Source organism: Hypanus sabinus, chromosome 4 (assembly GCF_030144855.1).
Source record: "Hypanus sabinus isolate sHypSab1 chromosome 4, sHypSab1.hap1, whole genome shotgun sequence".
Taxonomy (NCBI): domain Eukaryota; kingdom Metazoa; phylum Chordata; class Chondrichthyes; order Myliobatiformes; family Dasyatidae; genus Hypanus; species Hypanus sabinus.
The window spans coordinates 75,059,606-75,081,145 of NC_082709.1; the positions used below are offsets into that span (position 1 = coordinate 75,059,606).

At 41.4% G+C, this 21,540-nt stretch overlaps 1 protein-coding gene across 1 annotated transcript in view; it reads right to left on the bottom strand.

Annotated features, from left to right (window-relative positions):
* Positions 1-21,081, bottom strand: part of lancl1 (LanC antibiotic synthetase component C-like 1 (bacterial)) — a 100,443-nt gene extending 79,362 nt beyond the window's left edge. The window contains exons 1-2 of the mRNA XM_059967442.1: positions 20,869-21,081; positions 772-889 (exon numbers count right to left, since the gene is read on the bottom strand). Coding sequence (XP_059823425.1) covers positions 772-889; positions 20,869-20,952 — 202 coding nt within the window. The 5' untranslated portion in view covers positions 20,953-21,081. The remainder of the gene's footprint in view (positions 1-771; positions 890-20,868) is intronic.
* Between the last annotated feature and the right edge of the window lie 459 nt (positions 21,082-21,540).

Sequence of the window (21,540 nt, forward strand, 5' to 3'; positions counted from 1 at the left end):
ATCTCCCCTGCACCCTCTGCATAGCTTCCACATCCTTCCTATAATGAGGTGACCAGAATTGAACACAATACTCTAAGTACGGTGTCACCAGAGATTTGTAGAGTTGCAACATAACCTCTCTACTCTTGAACTCAATCCCCGTGTTAATGAAGCCTAGCATCCCACAGGCCTTCTTAACTACCCTATCAACCTGTGCAGCGACCTTGAGGAATGTATGGATTTGAACCCCAAGGTCCCTTTGTTCATCCACACTCTTAAGTAACTGACCATTAATCCTGTACTCAGTCTTCTGCTTTGTCCTTCCAAAATGCATCACCTCACACTTGTCCGGATTGAACTCCATCTACCATTTTTTTGCCCAACTCTGCAGCCTGTCTTTATTGTCTTGTAACCTTTGACCACCTATAGCTCCATCCACAACTCCTCCAATCTTTGTGTCATCTGCAAACTTACTCACCCAAATTTCCACCTCAACATCCAGGTCATTTATAAAAATCACAAATAGCAAGGGTCCCAGGACAGATCCCTGTTGCACTCCACTATTCACCGACCTCCAGGCAGAATACTTTCTTCCTTTAAGCCAATTTTTTATCCAATCTTTTATCCAATTTTTTCTCACTCAGAAGGCTACCGGTTTATTCCAGAACTACTTATATTAAATAGTTGTCTGTATCTCTAACACCTTCTCATGTGTAATATTATGTGTTCTCTACCTTAGGACAATATAATTTACATATGTAATTATTTTCAGATATTCAGTGCTCACAGTACCTGCCCATCCAGTGTAGGTGCTGCAATCAGTTTGATCAGCTTTTAAAAGCCCATTTTCCATATACTGCAGAAAATCACTGATCTTGCTCTGCAGATGTTGAATGAAGCTGCTGGTTAACTGTAAAGAGTTAATAAAAGGAGATTTTTTTTCAAAGATTAGATCACCAGAAAAGAAAGCACACAACTTATTCAGGTATCTTCATCTGTTCTGCTCTTAATGAAGTTCCAAATAAAAAGCCTAGCTTCATAAATCTCCAACCATAACAGAATCCCTCATCTAGTAGACTATGCTTCAATCAATAGAAGTATCTTTTACAGTTTATCTATCAGCTTATCTTATCTCTTAATCCTTCCATAATTGGGGATCTGTAAATTATCTATTTCATATAGTCTCTATACTTCTTACCATTCTACCATTTACTGTGTGTGGAAAGTTTGTGCTCTCCAAATGATTCACCTTACACTTCACTGAAAGCTCCTTTGCCAAGTTTTAGACTCTTAACTAGTTTAATATTAGTAGTATACACAATTTAAAAAAAATCCTTTTTTCATTGGATGGCGATGGCCTTCCTGAACAGCTGCAGTCAGTCCTGCCGACCTTCTCACCGCTACAGAAAGCAATCTTCAGAAGATTCAGTTCACTGCAGACAATACCAAGGAATACTGAATGCATGGGTACATCAACGACTAGATGGATGAACTGTAGTACAGCCTCTACTACTAATCCTGACTATTCATTCCAAGCTCTTATCTCTCTCCGTATAAAAAATGAGCCAGTAACATCTCTCCTAAACTTTCCTTGGTTATAGTTCTGTATAAAACAGCCACATCTCCAGCTTACCGGTTTCAGTGCAAAATGAACAACGGCAAGTCCCTCAGAATGTTAAGAATTGCCAAGGTATGTCTTGTTCACAATTGAGCTGCATGTTCTATTCCCAAAACTTAATCAAGGAGTCAGTGTATCACACTGCATGGAAAAGGCCTATTTGCACCACTATATCTGTACTTAACAGCGGGCACCCATCCATATTAATCCCATATTTCAGCACTTGGTGGAAAGCCTTCAATGCCCAGATCATTTAAGTGCCTGTCTAGACACATCTTAACTGCTGTCAGTGACTATTTCCACACTTCCTCTGCAGAGCACTCCAGATACATACCATTCTTTAGATGACAAAATTCCCTCTCAGATCCCCTCTAAATCTCTTATCCCTGACCCAAAATCTATATCCTCTAGTTTTATCTATCTTTGATAAAGAACGTTTCCTGCAGTGATCCTCTGATCACAAGAAATGAATCAGTCAACTCTCAACCATTAAATGTGTCATCAACAATATTATTATAGGTTAAATACAAATAGGTTTTTTCTACTGAGGTTGGATGAGACTAGAACGAAAGGTCATGGGTTAATGGTGAAACATGAGGGGGAACTTCTTCACTCAGAGAGTGGTGAGTGTGTGGAACGAGCTGCCAGCAGAGGTGGGGGATACAGAATCAATTGTAGCATTTAAGAAAAGCTTGGATAAGTAATTAGACGGGAGAGGGGTGGAGGGCTATGGTCCATGTGCAGGTTGATGGGACTAGGTAGAATAACAGCTTGGGCTTGTTTCTGTGCTGTAGCTCTCTATGACTTAATCAAGAAACACTTACTTATAAAATAACTGATCCGCATATGCTTAGTTGGGTTTTGGCAGAATTACTTAGCTTTAGACATCACAAGCCTTTACCAGAGAAGATACGCAGGCCTTTTTTTTTTAAACTACACAGAGTTGCGTGTACCTGGAATGTTCTTCCATGCTTAGTAATGGGTGCAAATATGAGAGGGGCATATTAACACTGCAGGAGAAAGGTTTAGTTTTAGAACACAGAATAGTCTAGCACAGTATGGGATCTTCTGCAACAATAATGTGCTGACATATACAGTACACTGCCTATAAAAAAGTATTCACCTTCTCCCTTTGGAAGTTTTCATGTTTTACTATTTTGCAACATTGAATCACAGTGGATTTAATTTGTTTTTTTTTAAAACATTGATCAACAGAAAAACTGATCTCTATAAAATAATCTAGAACATTTACAAATATAAAACACAAAATAATTGATTGCATAAGCATTCACCCCATCCCCCCCCCCTTAATATGACACACCACAACATCATGGGTGCAGCCAATTGGTTTTAGATGTCAAATAGTTAGTTAAATGGAGATTTGTTTTTTGAGACCTGTGTGCAATCAAGGTGTTTCAATGGATTGTAGTAAAAATACCTGTATCTGGAAGGTCCAACTAAGGGGGAGTCAGTATCCTGGCAAAAACTACACCTTGAAGGCAAAATAACACTTCAAGCAACTCTGTGAAAAGGTTACTGGAAACCACAAATCAGTAGATGGATACAAGAAAATTTCTAAGACATTGAATATCCCTTGGAGTACAGTTAAGGCAATCATCAAGAAATGGAAAAAATATGGCACAGCTGTAAATCTGCATAGAGCAGGCTGTGCTCAAGAACTGAGTGACCATGCAAGAAGGGGACCAGTGAGGGAGGCCACCAAGGCACCTATGACAATTCTGGAGGAGTTGCAAGCTTCAGTGACTGAGATGGGAGAGACTGTGCATACAACAACTGTTGCCCGGGTGCTTCACCAGTCGCAGCTTCATGGGAGAATGGCTAAGAGAAAGCCACAGTTGAAATAAACTCACATGAAATCTCAACTACAGTATGCCAGAAGGCATGTGGGAGACTCTGAAGTCAGCTGGAAGAAGGTTCTATGGCCTGAGGAACCCAAAATTGAGCTTTTTGGTCATCAGATTAAACACTATATTTGGTGTAAGCCAAGCACCGCACATCATCAAAAATGCATCATCCTTACCATGAAGCATGATGTGGAGATGCTGCACTGCAGCAGGCCATGGAAGGCTTCTAAAGGTGGAGGGTAAAATGAATGCAGCAAAATACAGGTAAATCTTGGAGGAAAACCTGATGCAGTCTGCAAGAGAACTATGACTTAGGAGAAGATTTGTTTTCCAGCAAGACAATGACCCCAAGTATAAAGCCAAACCTACAGAGAAATGGCTTAAAAACAACACAGTTAATGTCTTGGAGTGGCCAAGTCAGAGTCAAGACCTCAATCCAATTGAGAATTTGTGGCTGGACTTGTAAAGGAATGTTCACTCATGATCCCCATGCAATCTAAGTTGAGCACTTTTGTAAAGAAGAATGAGGAAAAGTTGCAGTATCCAGATGTGCAAAGCTGATAGCGACCTGTCCACACAAGGCTTAAGGCTGTAATTACTGCCAAAGGTACATTTACTAAATACTGACTTGAAGGGGTTGAATATTTATGCAATAATTATTTTGTGTTTTATATTTGTAATTAATTTAGATCACTTTGTAGAGATCAGTTTTCACTTTGACACGAGTCTTTTTCTTTTGATCAGTGTCAAAAAAGCCAAATTAAATCCACTGTGATTCAATGTTGTAAAACAATAAAAACTTGAAAACTTTCAAAGAGGGTGAATACTTTTTATAAGCACTGTATAACCCTGCTCCATGTAATCCACTGTGATTCAATGTTGTAAAACAATAAAAACTTGAAAACTTTCAAAGAGGGTGAATACTTTTTATAAGCACTGTATAACCCTGCTCCATGTTCAATCTAACTCCTCCCTCCGACATAGCCCATGACCCTCCATTTTTCTTTCATCCATGTACCTATGTAAACTTCTTAAATATCACTACTCTATCAGCCTCTACCGCCAACCCCAACAGTTCATTCCAGGCACTTACTATTTTTCTGTGTATAAAAATCTGCCCATGACATCTCCCCTAAACTTTCCTCCAGTAAGCTTAAAAGGATATCAATTACTACCCCAAGAAAAGTTGCTGGCTGTCCACCCTGTTCATGCTTCTTATAGTCTTATACATCTCTATTGTCGCTTCTCATCTTTTCAAAGCGAAAAGCCCTAGCTCAAGCAACCTTTCCATATTAGACATGTTCTCTATCTGAGCAGCATTCTGTTAAATCTCCTTTGCACCCTCTCTAAACCTTCCACATCTTTTCATAATGGGGAGATCAGAACTAAACACAATACTCCGTGTGTGCCCTAACCATAGTTTCATAGAGCTGCAATATTACATTGCAGACCTTGAACTCAATCCCATAAGTAATGAAGGTCAACACACCATATGTTTTCTTAAACATCTTATTAACAACTTGTGCAGCAACTTTGAGCAGTCTATAGATGTGGAATTCCCAAGACCTCTCTGGTTCTCCACACTGCTAAGAATCCTGTTAGTAGCCACCCTGTACTCTGCCTTTAAGTTCGACCTTTCAAGGCAAATCACTTCACGCTTTTCCAGACTGAATTCCATCTGTTACTTCTCAGCCCAGCTCTGCATCCCCTCAATGTCCTGTTGTAACCTATGACAACTTTCTATGCTATCATCAACACCATCAGTATTTGTGTCATGTGCAAACTGACTAACCCACCCTCTATTTCCTCGCCCAAGTCACCTAATAGAAATCACAATCAGCAGTGGTTCCACAACAGATCCCTATGGAACACCACTAGTCACTGACCTCCAGGCAGAATACATTCCATCTATTATCACACGTCGTATTCTGTAAGCAAGCCAATTCTGTATCCGCACAGCCAAGTTTCCATGAATCCATTTATACCACATCGACTGCTCTACTTTTAACATTTTGTTTTGTCACTTCCTTGAAAAGAATTGATCAGGTCTTGAGGCACAACCTTCATCTCACAAAGCCATGCTGATTATCCCTAATGAGACTTTAGTTCTCCACAAGGTCGTAAATACTGCCCCTAAGAATCCTTTTCATTAGTTGGCAATCGCTAATATAAGATTCACTGGTCTATGACTGTCTATGGTCCTACTCCCTTTCCTGAACAAAGAAATAACATTTGCCATCTTCTGGTACTACTCCTGTGGCCACAAAGATCATCATCAATGCCTCAACAGCCTCTTCCTTCAATTCCTGTAATATCCAAGGTAATATCCTGTCTGACACTTTCTCTTACCTATCCTCAACATCTTCCAGCATATCAGTCTGTTCTACACTGACCTCACATCTGTCAAGGTCCCTCTCCCTGGTAAACAATGAAGCAAAGTATTCACTTAGGATTTTCCCTACATCGTCTGCCTCCAAGCCTTTTATCCTTGAGCAGCCCTACCTTACTCTAGTCATCCTCCTGTTCTTCACATATGTATAGAACACCTTGGGGTTTCCTTAGTCCTATTCACGTACCCTCCTAGCTCTGCCAACTCACTTCTTAAGCTCCTTCCTGGCTACCTTATAACTTACAAGAACCCCATCTGGTTTTTTCTTCCCAGACCTTAAGTATACTTCCTTCTTCCTTGTGACCAAATATTCCATCTGTCCTGTCAACTACACACTAGCATCCTTCCCGTCTCAATGGAACAAACCTATCCAGAACCCCATACAAGTGCTCCCTTAACAATCTCCACATTTTCACTGTGTATTTCCCTGAAATCTGTTCCCAATATGTTTCAAAAGTCCTGCCTAATATCATTGTAATTATCACTCCTAAAATTAAGTACTTTCTCATACTTATTGCTCTTGCCTTTGTTTATGCCAAAGGCCAGGGAGATGTTGTCACTACTTCCAAAATGCTCGCCCACCAACAGATCTGTCACCTGATCAGGTTCATTATCTAGTACTAGATCCAGTAAGGCCTCTCCTCTAGTCAGCCTGTACATATACTATGTCAGGAATCCTTCCTGGACAAACTAACACATTCTGCCCCAACTAAAACCAATGCACTAAGGAGGAGTCATTTAGGGAAGTTGGAGTCTTCCATGCTAACAACAGTTATTTGTGCACATTTCTAAAATCTGCCCATTACCTACTCTTCTGTACCCTGTTGCATTTGGACGTTCAATAGAGTATCCCCAACACAATGATTGCTCCCTTCCTGTTTCTAACTACCACCGACACTGAATCAATAGATAATTACGCTATAATATCCAACCTTTCTGCATTTTGTGATACTATCCCTGATTATCAATGTCACTTTTTCCCTTCTTTTACCTCGATGTCTAAGCTCCCAAATATCAAGCAGCCAATCCTGCCCCTGCATCAGCCAGGTCTTGGTAATGGCTACAACATCATAATTCTATGTACTGATTCTTGCTGTAAGTTCATCATCCTTGTTCTTAATACTTCTCGGATTAAAGTAAACACATTTCAACCCATCCAACAGACTGCATTTATGCCTTATCTACTGCCTATCCTTCCTCAATTACTCTGCACATTGTATTCTTGTAGAGTTCTCAAGTTTTGTGAATATAGCAGATATTAATTCACACAAGCTATCATCAGTTGTTAATGTTAATTGCAAGCAATAATTAGTTAAAAGGATAGCTTTGCAAACAAACAGCACTGTCTGCGGAGAACAGGCCCACGGCACAGGGCTGGCTGCTCAAGAGCTGCTTAGCAATGAGATGTCACCATGAGATGTTGTCTACATCAGCCAAACATAACACAGTAGGATTACGTTAATTGGCCTGCATCAAACTAGGCAACACTGACTAAGTTATTTGTACCGTTGTAACTGAATTCAAGCAGGCAGACCAGACTGAAGTTGTCACTAGGCATATCAAACACGGTCACAGATGTAGGTGATTAATCAATACTTCGGTTATTTGTGGACTCAGAGAGTCAGCCACTCACAACATTAATTTTGGGTGTCTGGGATCTCTCTCCCCAAAAGCTTTTAGGCCATTTGTGTGAATGACTTTATCCCAGCTAAAGAGTTTGAACATTCAAAGATGACACCCATTGTAGATATGTAACTCAAAGGAAGCACTGGCAACCCAAAGTATTGGAAGTAAACAATGCCATTGTAACTATTGAAATTGTATTGAATCACCTATAAAAAAATGTGCTGCACTTTGTGTTTAAGGGACCCTACCGAGAGGGTCTCCAGAAGAATATCTAATTATCCTGCTGTATAAAAACCTTTCTGTCACCTGCTTCACTGTCTCGCAGTCACAACATGCATCTACTGTACATTTACACCAACTGCTTCATCATCTGACCTAATGCCTTGGTTCCTAAAACCCTGCCAATCTCATTTAAAGCCTACCCAACAGTTTTAGCAAACCCGCCTGCAAGGACGTTGAGCCCTCTCAAGTTCAGGTATAAGCCATCCTTTTTGTACAGGTCATACCTTACCCAGATGAGAACTTGATGATCCACAAATCTGACAGCCTTTACTAACTCTCATGCATTCATGTACCAAATCTATTCTTACCATCACTGCCAAGCAGCACAGGCAGTAATCCGGTGATTACTACCCTTGTAGCACTGCATTTTAGCTTCTTCCTATTGCTCCATATTTACCTTTAGGCTCTTTAGTTAAGCACTTAATTATTAGTTTAATTAACTTAGCATAATAGACCAAAGAACCTGTCTGTGACCTGCTCTTCTCCATGTTTCAGAGAATGATTATTTTTGTCATCAGGCATTGCTGCAGAATGAAACCAAGAATCTTGGTAAAACTGAAATCAATGGGTCACAAGGGAAAATGTTCTAATGTGGATACAGCCCAGTCCTTTACAGGAAAAGCCCTCTCCATCACTGAGCACATCTCAATGGAGTGCTGCCACAAGAAAGCTGCATCCATCATCAAGGACCCACACCATCCAGGCCATGTTCTCTTCTTGCTGCTGCCGCCATTGGGAATGAGGTACAAGAGCTTTGAGCCCCACAACACCAGGTTCAGGTACAGTTATTACCTTTCAACCATCAGGCTCCTGAGTCATCATGGATAACTTCATTCACCTCAACTCTGAACAGATTCCACAATTTATGGACTCACTTTCAAGGACTTTACAACTCATGTTGTCAACATTATTTATATATTTACTTATTTAACATTATTATTTGTTTTTTTTTATTTGCAGAGCTTGTCTTTTGCACATTGGTTGCTTGTCACTGTGTGTAGTTTTTCATTAATATTATTTTATTGTTCTACTGAGAATACCTCTGAGAAAATGGATGGTGGCATACATGCGCTTTGATAATAAATTTACTTCGGTCATTGTTGGAAAATAGCTTGCTCAATGGAAGATTGTTGTAACTGCTGAAGGACTATTATCTTGGGTACAGCCATCTACAGTTACTTCATCATTGACTTTCATGGGGTACCTGCTGATGACTGCATGATGTTCAATTCCATTCACAACTTCTCAACAAGTGACTCAGTCCATGCCTACATACTGCAAGACACAGATAACATTCATTCATGGGCAAAAATGACTGCTTCCAACAAATAAGTATCTAACTACCTATTCTTGACATTTAATGGTGATACTATCACCAGGTATCTTAGGGCTCTCTACTGACTACAGTTCAAGCTACAAGTACTGTGTCTACAAGAATAGTCAAAGGCTGATGTCCTGTACTGAGTGGATCACCTCCTAACACGCCAAAGATGCAAATAATCGAATTATAGAATTATAGAGGAAAATCTTTTCCCTCTCACCTGAAACTTATGCCTTTTAGCTTAGGCTCCTCTCTACTGGAAAAATGAGGCCAAAGTAAATTTGTTACCCAAGTATGTATATGTCACCACCTTGAGATTCATTTTCTTGTAGGCAGTCACGGTAAAACGAAGAAATACAAAAGAACCGATTAAAACACACTGAGATAAAGAAAACTAATTTTTAAAAAATCACAATAAAAATAAATACACAAGATAACTTATATACTGTACATACTTTGTATGTACATAAAATGATAGTAGGTTCAGGAATGTCTGTACATAAGGTGACTCTTGACAGGAAATGATAAAGAAGGTGGTGATTTTGAGTCTGGTGGTTTTGGCATGAATAATAAGTAGCCTACTTCCTGATGGGAGTGGGACAAACAGAACATGAGCAGGGTGGATGGGTTCCTTCATGACATTGCTGGCCCCTTTCCAGCACATTTCTGTATATATGTCCTTGATGGCCGGTAGGCTGGTGCCAGTGATGCATTGGGCAGTTTCCATACCATGCAGTGTTACAGTATGTTAGGATGGCCTCTACTGTACATCTGGAGCATTGGTGTGTTTCCTCAGAAAGTAGAAGCATTGTGAGCTTTCTTGATTGCGTAGGTTGCATTCTGGGATTTTGAAAGGTCGTATGAGATGTGCACTCCCAGGAGTTTGAAACTGCTTGCAGTTTCCACTTCTGTAAATGGGTGTGTGAGTGGCGCGTGTTCTCCTGAAGTCAATAACCATCTCCTTTGTCTTGCTGACACTAAGGAAGTAGTTATTTGCATGGCATTAGGCATCAAGCTCATCTACCTTTTCTCTGTAGCTATCTCATTGTAGTTGGTGATGCGCCCTACCACTGTCCTACCATTGTTGAACTTGACAATATGATTATTCGAGTGTTTAGCCGTGTAGTCCTGTGTGAGCAGAGCGTACAGCAATGGACTCAGCACACAACCCTGGGGATCACCTGTGTTTAGAATGACAGGAGGGAAGGAATGGTGTGCATCCTGTCTATCTGAGGTCTGTTGGATAGGAAGTCCAACACCCAGTTGCACAGTGGTGTATTTACATCAAGGAGTTTTGTTCACTTGTATTGAACGCTGAATTGAAATCTAGAAACAATATTCTGACACAAGTGTCCTTGTTTTCTAGGTGTATCAGGGTCATATGCAGAGTGGCTCTGTTGGTAGGCATATTGTTAGGTGTCCAGTATGGCAAAAATGGAGTTTTTTTTTAAGTGTATCATTACCATCCTCTGGTTCCTTAAGGTTGTTATAGCCAGTAGTGGCAGTGGGGATAAGCTCCTACTACATATTAAATGTTCCCAATGGCATGTATCACAAATAGCCTCTGAAGATCAAGTCCAGCTCCAGGCCTTCATGTGTGGCTTAGCTACTAAGCCCGGCAGAACCATTTCTACTGACAGGAGAAGGGAAAAGATGGGTTACTGGTACCTTAAAACCAGTCGCTTTAGGCCGTTGGGCTCATCAGCCATGGATAGCAGCTCATTTAGGTAAAGGAGATCTCTGATCTCAAACATCTGCTGTCTTGCAGCTATACCTACTCATGGGAAAGGCTTTGGGAGTAAACACCAAGGAAAAATCTGGAGCTGGAGTCCCTAAGGCAGTCCTACGTTAAGTTCAATGCTGACTGGCTACTCCTGTGACGCTGCTGGAGCCAAATTGTATCAGTCTCTGCCATTACTTTAGATTCATCAGCTGTGTGCAGAGGGAGAGCCTGCTTCATAGAAAATAGCTTTCTATCCACATCACACTGTCTTGGCTTGTGCATCATGTAGACGGCTGGGGCACAATGTCTACCATCAACCCTGACCAACGAAGGGTCTCACCAGCCATTCAAAGCACCTCATGATGATTGGTGTCAGTGCCACCAGATGCTAGTCATTTAGTTCTGAAGGTGTAGAGTTCTTTGGTACAGAGACTATAGTGGCTTTTGAAACCTCTGAGGTCAGCAGCCTAGATAAGTGAAGTGTTGAATATGTCTGCGAAGACATTGGTGAGTTGGTGTGCACACTCACTGAGTACTCAGCTAGAGATGCTGTCTGGCATGGCAGCCTTATTGGGGTTGACTCTGTGCAGAGTTCTTCTCACATCTACTGCTATTTCAGAAAGTGGCTGTTCACCGGGAAGGGAGGGCAGCATTCGTGGCTAGTGTTGTGTTGCATGCCTCGAAGCATGCATAAAAGTTATTTAGAGTGTCAGGGAGGGTGGTGTCACTAGTACAGTTGATGCTGTTTTTTTCTCCCGTTGTCAGTAATGCTCTTGACGCCTAGTTACATATGCCGAGGCTTGTTATTGGATAGGTGTTTTGGAAGTTTTGTGCATAGGTGATCTTTGCCCTCCTGATGCCCAAGTTGAGGGTTCCCCTGGCTGTTCTGTCTCCAGACTTGAAAGCACTATCCCAGCACACCTCAGCATTCAGCAGGGCTTCTGGTTGGCCATGAGATGACTGTACTTGAAGAACTAATGCCGTCTACACACTTACAAATGCAGCCGGTTACAGATGAGGTATATCCTTCAAGGCCTGTGACTTCCCTGTTTCTGGCAGAGCCTCTTTGAACATCTGCCAGCTAGTCCATCCAAAACAATCCTGACGCATAAAGATTGCCTCATTAGGCCATACAGTGATGTTGCTCTAACTGGTTTATCCACTTTCAGCAGCAGTTGGTATGCTAGGATTAACATTATGGAGATGTGGTCAGAAAGGTCAAGATGAGGGCATGGGATGGCTTTGTAAGTATCATGTCTATTTGTTCCCCTAATGGTGATGTTTTGGTAGAATTTGGGTGAAAATATCCTGCAGGTTAACATGACTGAAGTCTCCTTTAATTATGGTCATGAAGTCTCTCTTCAATTATGAAGAGAGCGTCCAGATGCTTGCTTTGTAGAGAGCTGACGATGCAGTAAAGTTCTACTAGTGTGTCCTTGGCATTTACGCTTGGGGGAACGTAGACAGCAGGAAAATCTCTGAGCAGGTAATTTGTCTAGCATTTAATTGTAAGATGTTCAAATGCCACAGAACAGTGACTGTTAACTACAGATGAGTTTGTGCATCAACCAATAAATAATACTGAAAGCCTGAGTTGTAGAACCTTGAAAGTGAATCAATAGATTGTAGAATCAGTTTAGAGTTGAGATTACTTAGGTTATCCACACTGGTTCAGGAGCCCAATGGTTGAGGAGAAAAAAGACTGTAAGGATTCATCTTATCTATGTCCCTCATGATTAATCTACTCCTTTAAGGTTAGCCCTCAGCTTCCGTTACCCTAGGGCGGGGGTTGGCAACCCGCGGCTCCGGAGCCACATGCGGCTCTTTTACCTCTGTGCTGCAGCTCCCTGTTGCTTTGGGAAATAATTGGTCTTTTGCAGCATCCGCGCCCATGGGGGCCAGGTTGAGGGAGGCTTAAAAGCAAGGCTGTTTAGTTCAAATAAAGTTATTCGACTGCAGTTTACTGACTGCGTGAGCACACCGCTACAACGTGTTTTTATCGCTATTAATATACGTCACCACTGCCAATACCTGACACCCGTCAGTGCGCGATTTCTTTAATTTTTCGATCCAAGGTAGGCCAACTATGGAGAATTCTAAAAAAAAGAAAAGTGACTGAAGAAAACAGAACATTTAATGATACGTGGACAGATTCATTTGCTTTCACTGCTGACGAGACTGGTTTACCGGTATGCTTAATATGCAATGAGAAACTAGCAAACAACAAAAAGTCAAATGTTGCAAAGCATTTCTAGAATAAACACGCAGCCTTTGCTCAAAAATATCCGGATGGAGATGAGAGAAAAAAAGCCGTATCGGAACTGATGCGGAAGGTTGATCTGAGCAAAAATCATTTCAAGCAATGGATGAAGTCCGGAAAACCAACGACATACGCTAGTTATATTGCCGCTTAGGAAATAGTCAGGCACGGGAAGCAGTTTACAGATGGTGAATATATAAAAGAATCTTTCATTAAGATTTCAGAACATATATTCACGGACTTTAAAAACAAGAGTGAAATTGTGCAGAAAATCAGGGATATGCCCCTCTCTGTAAAGACTGTCAAAGACAGAACCATAAAAATGGCAGAAGACATCACAAGACAGCAAATTAAAGACATCAATTCAGCTGTGGCCTACTCGATTGCCTGTGACGAGTCTAAAGACAAAGGTGATATTGAACAAATAGCGTTGTTCTGCCGGTATGTAAACTCTGCCGGGCCACGGGAAGAACTGATTGAGTTGATACCTCTAAAAGACCAAACATGGGGGGCGGACATCTGTGAGGCTGTCTTGAATTGTTTAAGAGCCAAAGGAATAAACCCACCTGGTGTCAGTAGCTACTGATGGGGGCACCGAATATGACGGGAACGCACAAGGGAATTATGGCTTTTCTGCAGAAGTCGCTGGACAGAAAGCTGCTGATTTTTCACTGCATCTTGCACCAAGAGGCACTGTGCGCTCAAACATTTCCTCCGGAATGCACAGAAGTAATGGATGTTGTCATTCAGATTGTCAATAAAATAATGGCAAAAAGTTTAAATCACCGTCAATTCCGTTTGTTACTGGACGAGCTGGAAAGCGCATATTCTGATCTCCTGCTGCACAACAAAGTCCGGTGGCTGTCCAGAGGGGAGGTGCTGAAACGCTTTGTCGCGTGTCTGGAAGAAGTGAAAACTTTCCTGGGCAGCAAAGGGCTGGAAAAGCTACACTTCATGGTAGACACGACAGCGCACCTGAACACGCTGAACACAGCTCTTCAGGGGAAAGGACGTACAGCCCTACACATGTTGGAGGATGTTTTGGCATTCGAGCGCAAGTTGACAGTGCTTGCCAGAGATTGACAGAAAGGCACTTTGTCTCACTTCCCCAATTTGAGAGAGTTCAAACAAGGTCACGACATGATAAATTCGGAGTATTTACATTCTGCAATCATCGCAATGCAAACATCGTTTGGGAAACGCTTCTGTGAGTTCAGAGAGGAAAAAAAACACATTATCCTTCCCGGTCACTCCCCCAAGCATCGATTCATCTCTACTGAATACGACTGCATTGGCAGGTGTGAGTAAACCTGATCTTGAGATGGAACTGGCCGAAATAGCCGACAAAGACATATGGGTGTCCAAGTTTAGACGCTTGACAGCAGACCTTGAAGATGTTGCCCGTCAGAAGGCCGTTCTTGCTCAGAATCACAAATGGAGTGATATTGAAAACCTCCCTAAACCGGACAAACTTGTGTTCGAAACATGGAATGCTATCCCCGACATTTATGTAAACATTAAAAAGTATGCGCTTGGAGTCCTGTCGATCTTTGGATCCACATATGTATGTGAGCAGGTGTTCTCCAACATGAACTTTATTAAAAACAAACATTGAGCACACCTCACAGATGACAGCTTGCGATTCTGTGTAAAGATGAAGGTGACGTCATACAGCCCTGATGTGCAGATGCTGTGCGCTGAGGTCCAGGAGCAGAAATCCCATTAACCAAGTATGATACATATTTTAATTGCCTATTATTTTAGGAATATTCATATTTTTTCATTGTTTAGTGAAATAGTCCTTTTATTTTTCAGGTTGACAGCTGGCTGATGTTATTTTTGGTTTGCTGCTGGCGGAAAATTTAAGTTCAGCGTTTTTCATAAATACAAGAAGAACTCAAATAGACATTGAGTATTTTAGTTAAAAGTAACCTTCAACCCAATGTCTTTTTTTCGGAGTTCAAAATGTTTTTGTTGCATGCAGAAATGTAATTTCGTTTTCTCTGCAGGAGTTCATCAATTTCATAAATGCAACACATTATAGTTTGTTTATACATAGCATAAAGGCAAAAAAACGTTGTATGCAGTGTTATTTCATTTTAAATGTCAAACGGGTTTTGCGGCTCCCAGTGTTTTCTTTTCTGTGGGAAACGGGTCCAAGTGGCTCTTTCAGTGGTAAAGGTTGCTGACCCCTGCCCTAGGGAAACAGACTGAGACTATCCAGCTCTCTTCATAATATAGGCCCTACAATCCTCTGCACCCTTTCCAACTTAACAACATCATTTCCATAGGTGAATGACCAGAACCAAATGCAATACTCCCAAGTGTGGTTTCAGCTGTGACTTCTGTAGCTCTAACATGACATCTCAACTTCTGTACTCAAAGCCATGATTGTGAAGACAAGCGTGTCAAATGCCTGTCAACCTGCGTCTCCACTTTCAATGACCCGTAATTTACTGTGCAAATCCTCTGCCATGTTTAACTTACCAAAGTACATCTTGCACTTGTCAAAGATAAATTCCAACTACTACGTTTGGTCCACTTCTACAGTTGACCTGGGATACTCTTGTAATCTTAGATAACCCTCTTCACTATCTCCTGTACCACCAAATATTGTTGTCATCTGCAAACTTACTAGACAAGGCCAACTACACACTCATCTAGATTGTTAATATAGATGACAAACAGCAGTGGACCCAGCAGAAATTCTTCAAGCACGCCACTACACACAGGCTTCCAATCTGAAAAAATTAACTGTCCACTTCCACCAAGCCAATTTTGTATTCAATTGGCGAGCCCAACTTGAATCCATGTGTTCTAATCTGCCAAACTATCCTACCACATGAGACCTCATCAGAGACTGCAAAAGTCAACACAATTCATATACACTGTTGTGCCCTTGTCAAACGTTTTTATCACCTCTTCAAAAAAAAATCTTCCATCAAATATGACATGATTTTCCAAGCACAAAGCCATTCTATCTCTAATCTACCCTAGTCTTCCCAATGCTGGTCCACTCTGTCCCTCAAAAACCCAAAAACCCCTCCAGCAACTCTCTCGCCACTTCGGTCAGGTCCACTGGTGTTTAGTTCTATGGCCCTTTTTAAATAAAAGTGAAATATTAACCATCCTTCAGTCTTCTGATACCTTGCCCATGGCTAAAGATGATGCAAATTTTTGCAAGGGGCTGTGCAATTTCTCCCCCAACTTCTCATAATGTCTAAGGATACACCTAATTGGGTTCTGGGTATTCATCCACCCAAAGATGCTTTAAGAACAACCAGTACTTTCTCTTTTATAACGTGGACATGTTCCAAGACATCACCATTCATTTCCCTTAAGTCTTTAGCTTCCAAGACCTTCTCCATGGTAGATAAAGATCAGCAATATTTATTTTACATGGTCTTGCTGTAATATAGAATGGAAATAGACCATTTAACCCCAATTTTCCATTCAGACCAAGGTGTTCATTAACAACAGTCCCATTTGCCCTATATCCGTCAAAAACCTTCCTATCCAATGTCTTTTAAATGTTATCTTGTTCATCTTATTTGGCTCCACACAGAGATGGCCTCATTGACCCTGAATGGGACTTATTCCTTCCTTAGTCACCCTCTCAATATTATTGCAAAATTTCTTCACACTCTCCTTTACTTTATATGCCAAAGCTATCTCATATCTCTTTCTGTCCTAATTTCCCCTTCTGGTGTACTCCTTATAGTCATTATATGACTTGCTTGATCACAGCTGCCTAGACCCATAATGCAGCTCCTCGTTTTTCTTGGCCAAGGCCTCAATATCAATCCCAGTGCTCCCAAATTCTGCCAGTCTCTCTATCTACTCCACCAGGAACATGCTGTCTCTGAACTCTCCATATCTCAATGCTAAAAGCCTCCCACTTGCCAGACATCTCCTTACCTACAAACAGCCAGTCTGAGTCAACTTTTGCATGATCCTGTCAAATGTCTTCATAATTTGCCTTGCTCCAGTTTAGGACTTTAACTCATGAACTACTATCTTTTTCCATAACTATTTTAAAAACTAATCAAATTATGGTTGTTGGTTCCAAACTACTCTCCTACTTACACTCATTCATATATCTTACTTCATTCCCAAAAGGAGGTGCAGTGCATCCCGCACTCTAGTAGGGCTATCTACATACTGTTGGAGAAAACTCTCTCAGATAAATTTAACAAATTCCACACCATCCAGTCTCTTTGCACAAAGGCATTCTTAACCAATATGAGCGACGTTAAAATCACGTTCCATTACAACCCTTTCATTCTTAGACATCTGTAATCTCTACATGTTTTGCCTAATCTAATTCCCTCAGACTGTTGACATGGGTTATAATAGAACCACATCAAAGTGATCATACTCTCTCCCAGAAAGAAAACCAGAAATATTCTTAACTGAAGAAGTTCAGCACCATTTGGGACAAAGCAGCCTGCATAATTAATACTACACTCTCTAACTTCAATATTCATTCTCTCCACCCATCAACGCACTAGGCCACTCCTACACTGCTTCCAAAACCTTGCCCATGAAGACACAGGCAGCAGGCATAAAGCAATACCACCAGCTGCATGTTCCCCTCCAAGACCTGTGTCATCCTCACTTAGAAATGTATCGTCCTTAATGCCCTGGATCTACGCTAGCATAGCATGACTATTACAGTTCAGGGCGTTAGAGTTCAATTCCAGCACCATCTCCATGAACGTCCTTCTCGTGAAGCATGTGGGTCTTGTCTGGGTATTCGGTTTCCTCCCACGTTCCACAGATTAGCAGGTTAATTGGTCATTGTAAATTGCCCTGTGATTAGGCTAGGGTTAAATAGGTGTGTTGCTGGGCGGCACAGCTTATTAGGCTGGATGGGCCTGTTCTGCGCTGTATCTGTAAAAAAAATTCCACTTCAGATACTATGGAAGTATCTTCAGCAGAAAGCCTGCAGCAGTTCGCAGGTATTCTTACCACCATCTTCTAGAAGCATTTAGGGATGGAATACATACACTGAAAATTTTAAGAACTAGAAAAAAAATTCCACTGTTTTTGGGTGGAACTCCTGGATTTATACCATTAGATAGCAGCAGCAGCATGCCTTTGTAGGTCAGGATAGCATACAAGTTTGAGAACTCACTGGTGCTCCTATGTCTGACATCACTAACTCATCCTAAAAAAAATCATTTCACATTAAAGACTCAATCCCTCATCTTCAGTTAAACTGATTAAAATAATCTTTAAAAAGTACCTAGACCATTTCCTTGCTAGATTGTAACACTGTGAAAAATTCAAAAATAAAATATACGCTTTTAATGAAATCCAGTTTCCCTCGGGATCAATAAAGTATGCTGTCTGTCTGTATTGCATCCAAAAAACATCAAAATTAATTTTGGGAATTTGTTTCAAGTTCTCCAAAGGAGTGCCTCTGGGACACACCCAGTAGTGCATGCAGAGTCTATTTTTGGCAGAATATTTCTGAAGATTGTAGGTTTAGAATTGCACAATATTTTACAAAGACTGGTTCATTTTATTAAATCTGTGCCAGAAAGAAAAACAGAAATACTCTTGATTTATTAAGTGCCATTCCAACTTAAGATACTTCCTATCATTCAGCAGAAAATAATGTGGCTGACAGGCACTCTATCTCCCACCTTCAATATTTATTCAATATGGCTGTGGCATTATCTACAAGGTGCATAGCAACCCTTGTGATTGCACCTTTGAAACCCACAACATTTACCACCTTAAAGGATAAAGGAAGCCACAAAATACTCAATCTCAAGTCCAAATACTTGTGAGCACTCACTATCACTGAGTCAAAACTCTACCCCTCATTTTTTACAGTTTTAAATTTTTCTTGCTGCAATTTTGCACCTCACGTCCAACAGTGGAATGGACCCAATCTTCTGAATTTTTGGAAAACTGATCAGCCTATGGCAACCACAATTTAGAACCCCAATTACCCAAACTCCAGCAGTTATTCTGTGGTACACAGATGGCAATTGTGTTTGGGTATGCCCAGTTTGCAATTCCAAGCCAATGTATTCTCATTCACTAAAGCATGTGGAAGGATGGACCTTTAACTTAACATTTGAAAGATGAAGATCCTTTGTCCCCAATGTTACTGATTTCTTTTACTTCCTTCCTTGCATGGGACTCTTGGACCATCAGTATTTTGCGAAAGGTTTTTATGTCTCTTTCTTTAATTTAGCGTTATCTTTCCATTCGCATACTAAGTCCTGTCAATGTTGAGGATGGTGATGTTCTCAGAACCTGCACTCCTGTTAGTTGTCTAAATGTATGCCGCTGTTCACAAATGGATGTGACAAGACACAGAGCGTAATCTGTACAGTTAGTTGTGCACATTCTACTATATGTCATGCTCACAGTTCAGCATACATGTTGTCCTGGGTTGCAGCTTCACCATGTTGGTTAGCATTTCATTTGCAGGTGTTGCTTCCAGTTTTCTCACATGTCAATCGCATTTTTGAACTACGCTCCTAAACTGTGAAATTCAATACCTGAAGCTACAAGGGATGCAGACTAAGCTGACAATTTTAAACACCAGCTCAAAACTTATTTCCTTAACCTTCTTTTTAACTAACATCTTTTTGTTTTTTATTTCCAGGGGGTTTTTTTATACTTAATTTTTATGATTGTACTTTTATCCCAATGTAAAACATTTCAAACTACATGGTCTTTTGAAAATTGGTCTATAAAGTTATTATATATTAAATATAGAAGTTTGTAGATAAATACAAATATAAAATGGAACTGATTACCCAAAATTCTTGATGATCATGTACAAATTTTGTCTCCAACATCAACTTCCCTTAGTTCCCATGGGCTTTTAGTGTTTTGGTCATTGAGCAATTTGGACTTTGCTAAAAATTCACACTTTGGGGTCAATTCACAAGGTTTTGTTATAACTACAACTATAAGGAGACACACAATTAGTACAAAATTTTTACTTGTTTTAATAACAGAATCCTCACTTATTGACATTTTCACCAACCATTTATCAATTATCATATTGCTGTGGATGCAGCATGAGCAAATGTCAATGATAAAATTGATCACTGTCTTCAAATGTGGCAGCACCAACTTTGGCTGATGAGGATAAGCATATCTGAAGATGAAGAGATCAGACTCAGCTCAAAGCTTGTGGTCTTCTTGGATGCACCTTGCAGCACTGGAAAGGCATCACGGTTGTCTCCTCCAAAAAAAGTTACACAACAGATAAGCAGCACACACAAAAGGCTGAAGAAACTCAAGTCAGACAGCATCTATTTCTTGTTGAAACCCTTCAATCAGGACAGGTCTTGGTGAAGGATCACGGCCAGAAACATTGACTGTTCATTTACCCCCACAGATGCTGCCTGACCTGCTAAATTCCTCCAACATTTTGTGTGTGTTGTTTCAGATAGCTGAGCAGGCCTGGGAACGCAAGCATCCATGGGTCAAGTTCCAGCCCAGGCCCAGATCCAGATCCAACCCGTAGTTATTCAGGTCCCTCTCTTTCCCAGGCCAGCCTAGTTCTTTCACCCTGGACTACCCCCGCCCGGTCCTGCCCCCTCCTCTCCAGAGGAGATTCCTCTGCATCCTACTGACCAGCTGTCCCTCCTAGACTTAGACTCAGGCCCATCACGACACAGAAAACCCTCAATCAAAAATCCAATTCACATCTCTCCCAGCACCCGACTACACTCCCTCGCATCACCGGGGCTACGTCCTTACCACCACACCCCGCCCCCCATCCTCATCTGCCAGACTGCAGCTTCTAGGACCCTGTCTCCCACACTCACATGTCCTGCGGAGTCGAACAGTTTTTCTGTAGATGCTGGGCCCTCATAGTCCAAATAGGGGTTTTTGAAGAACCGCGAATCCATCCCTCAATCAGTTTGATGGGGCCTTAAACTTCAGTCAAGCTCGGGGTTCGCACAGTGCAGACAACCCACTAGGCCTCGGTAACCACAGCAACCAGCTCCAACCGCCCAAAGCGCCAACCAACCCAGATTGTCGATCACATCGACTGCCCCGCCCACCGCTGGGCTGTCACAAATAACCCACCCCTTGGCCTCGGGCAACTACCAATCAGAAGGCGAGGTCTTTTGTTAACCGCAGGGATTATAGGCAGAATCTACTGTCAGTCACAGCAATCCCACCGCCTTGTCTGCGCTACGAAACTCCTGTCAGAAAATTGGCGGAAGCACCGCTACAGGCTAGAGAAAATCTGCAGATGCTGGAAATCCGAACAACATACACTAAGTGTTCGAGGAACTCAGCAGGCCAGGCAGTATCTGCCCTTATTTTACCACGGCTATCAACTGTCGCAGCAGAGCAGGTGATGAGCTTCATATGGTAACTTTTAGAAACCATAGGTTCCCATCGTGCAGGGCGCAGAAAAGAAGGGAATATGTCTAAAATTCACTGGCGAGGTAGGGTGTGATGTTCAGTTGTCAAATATGTTCAGGACA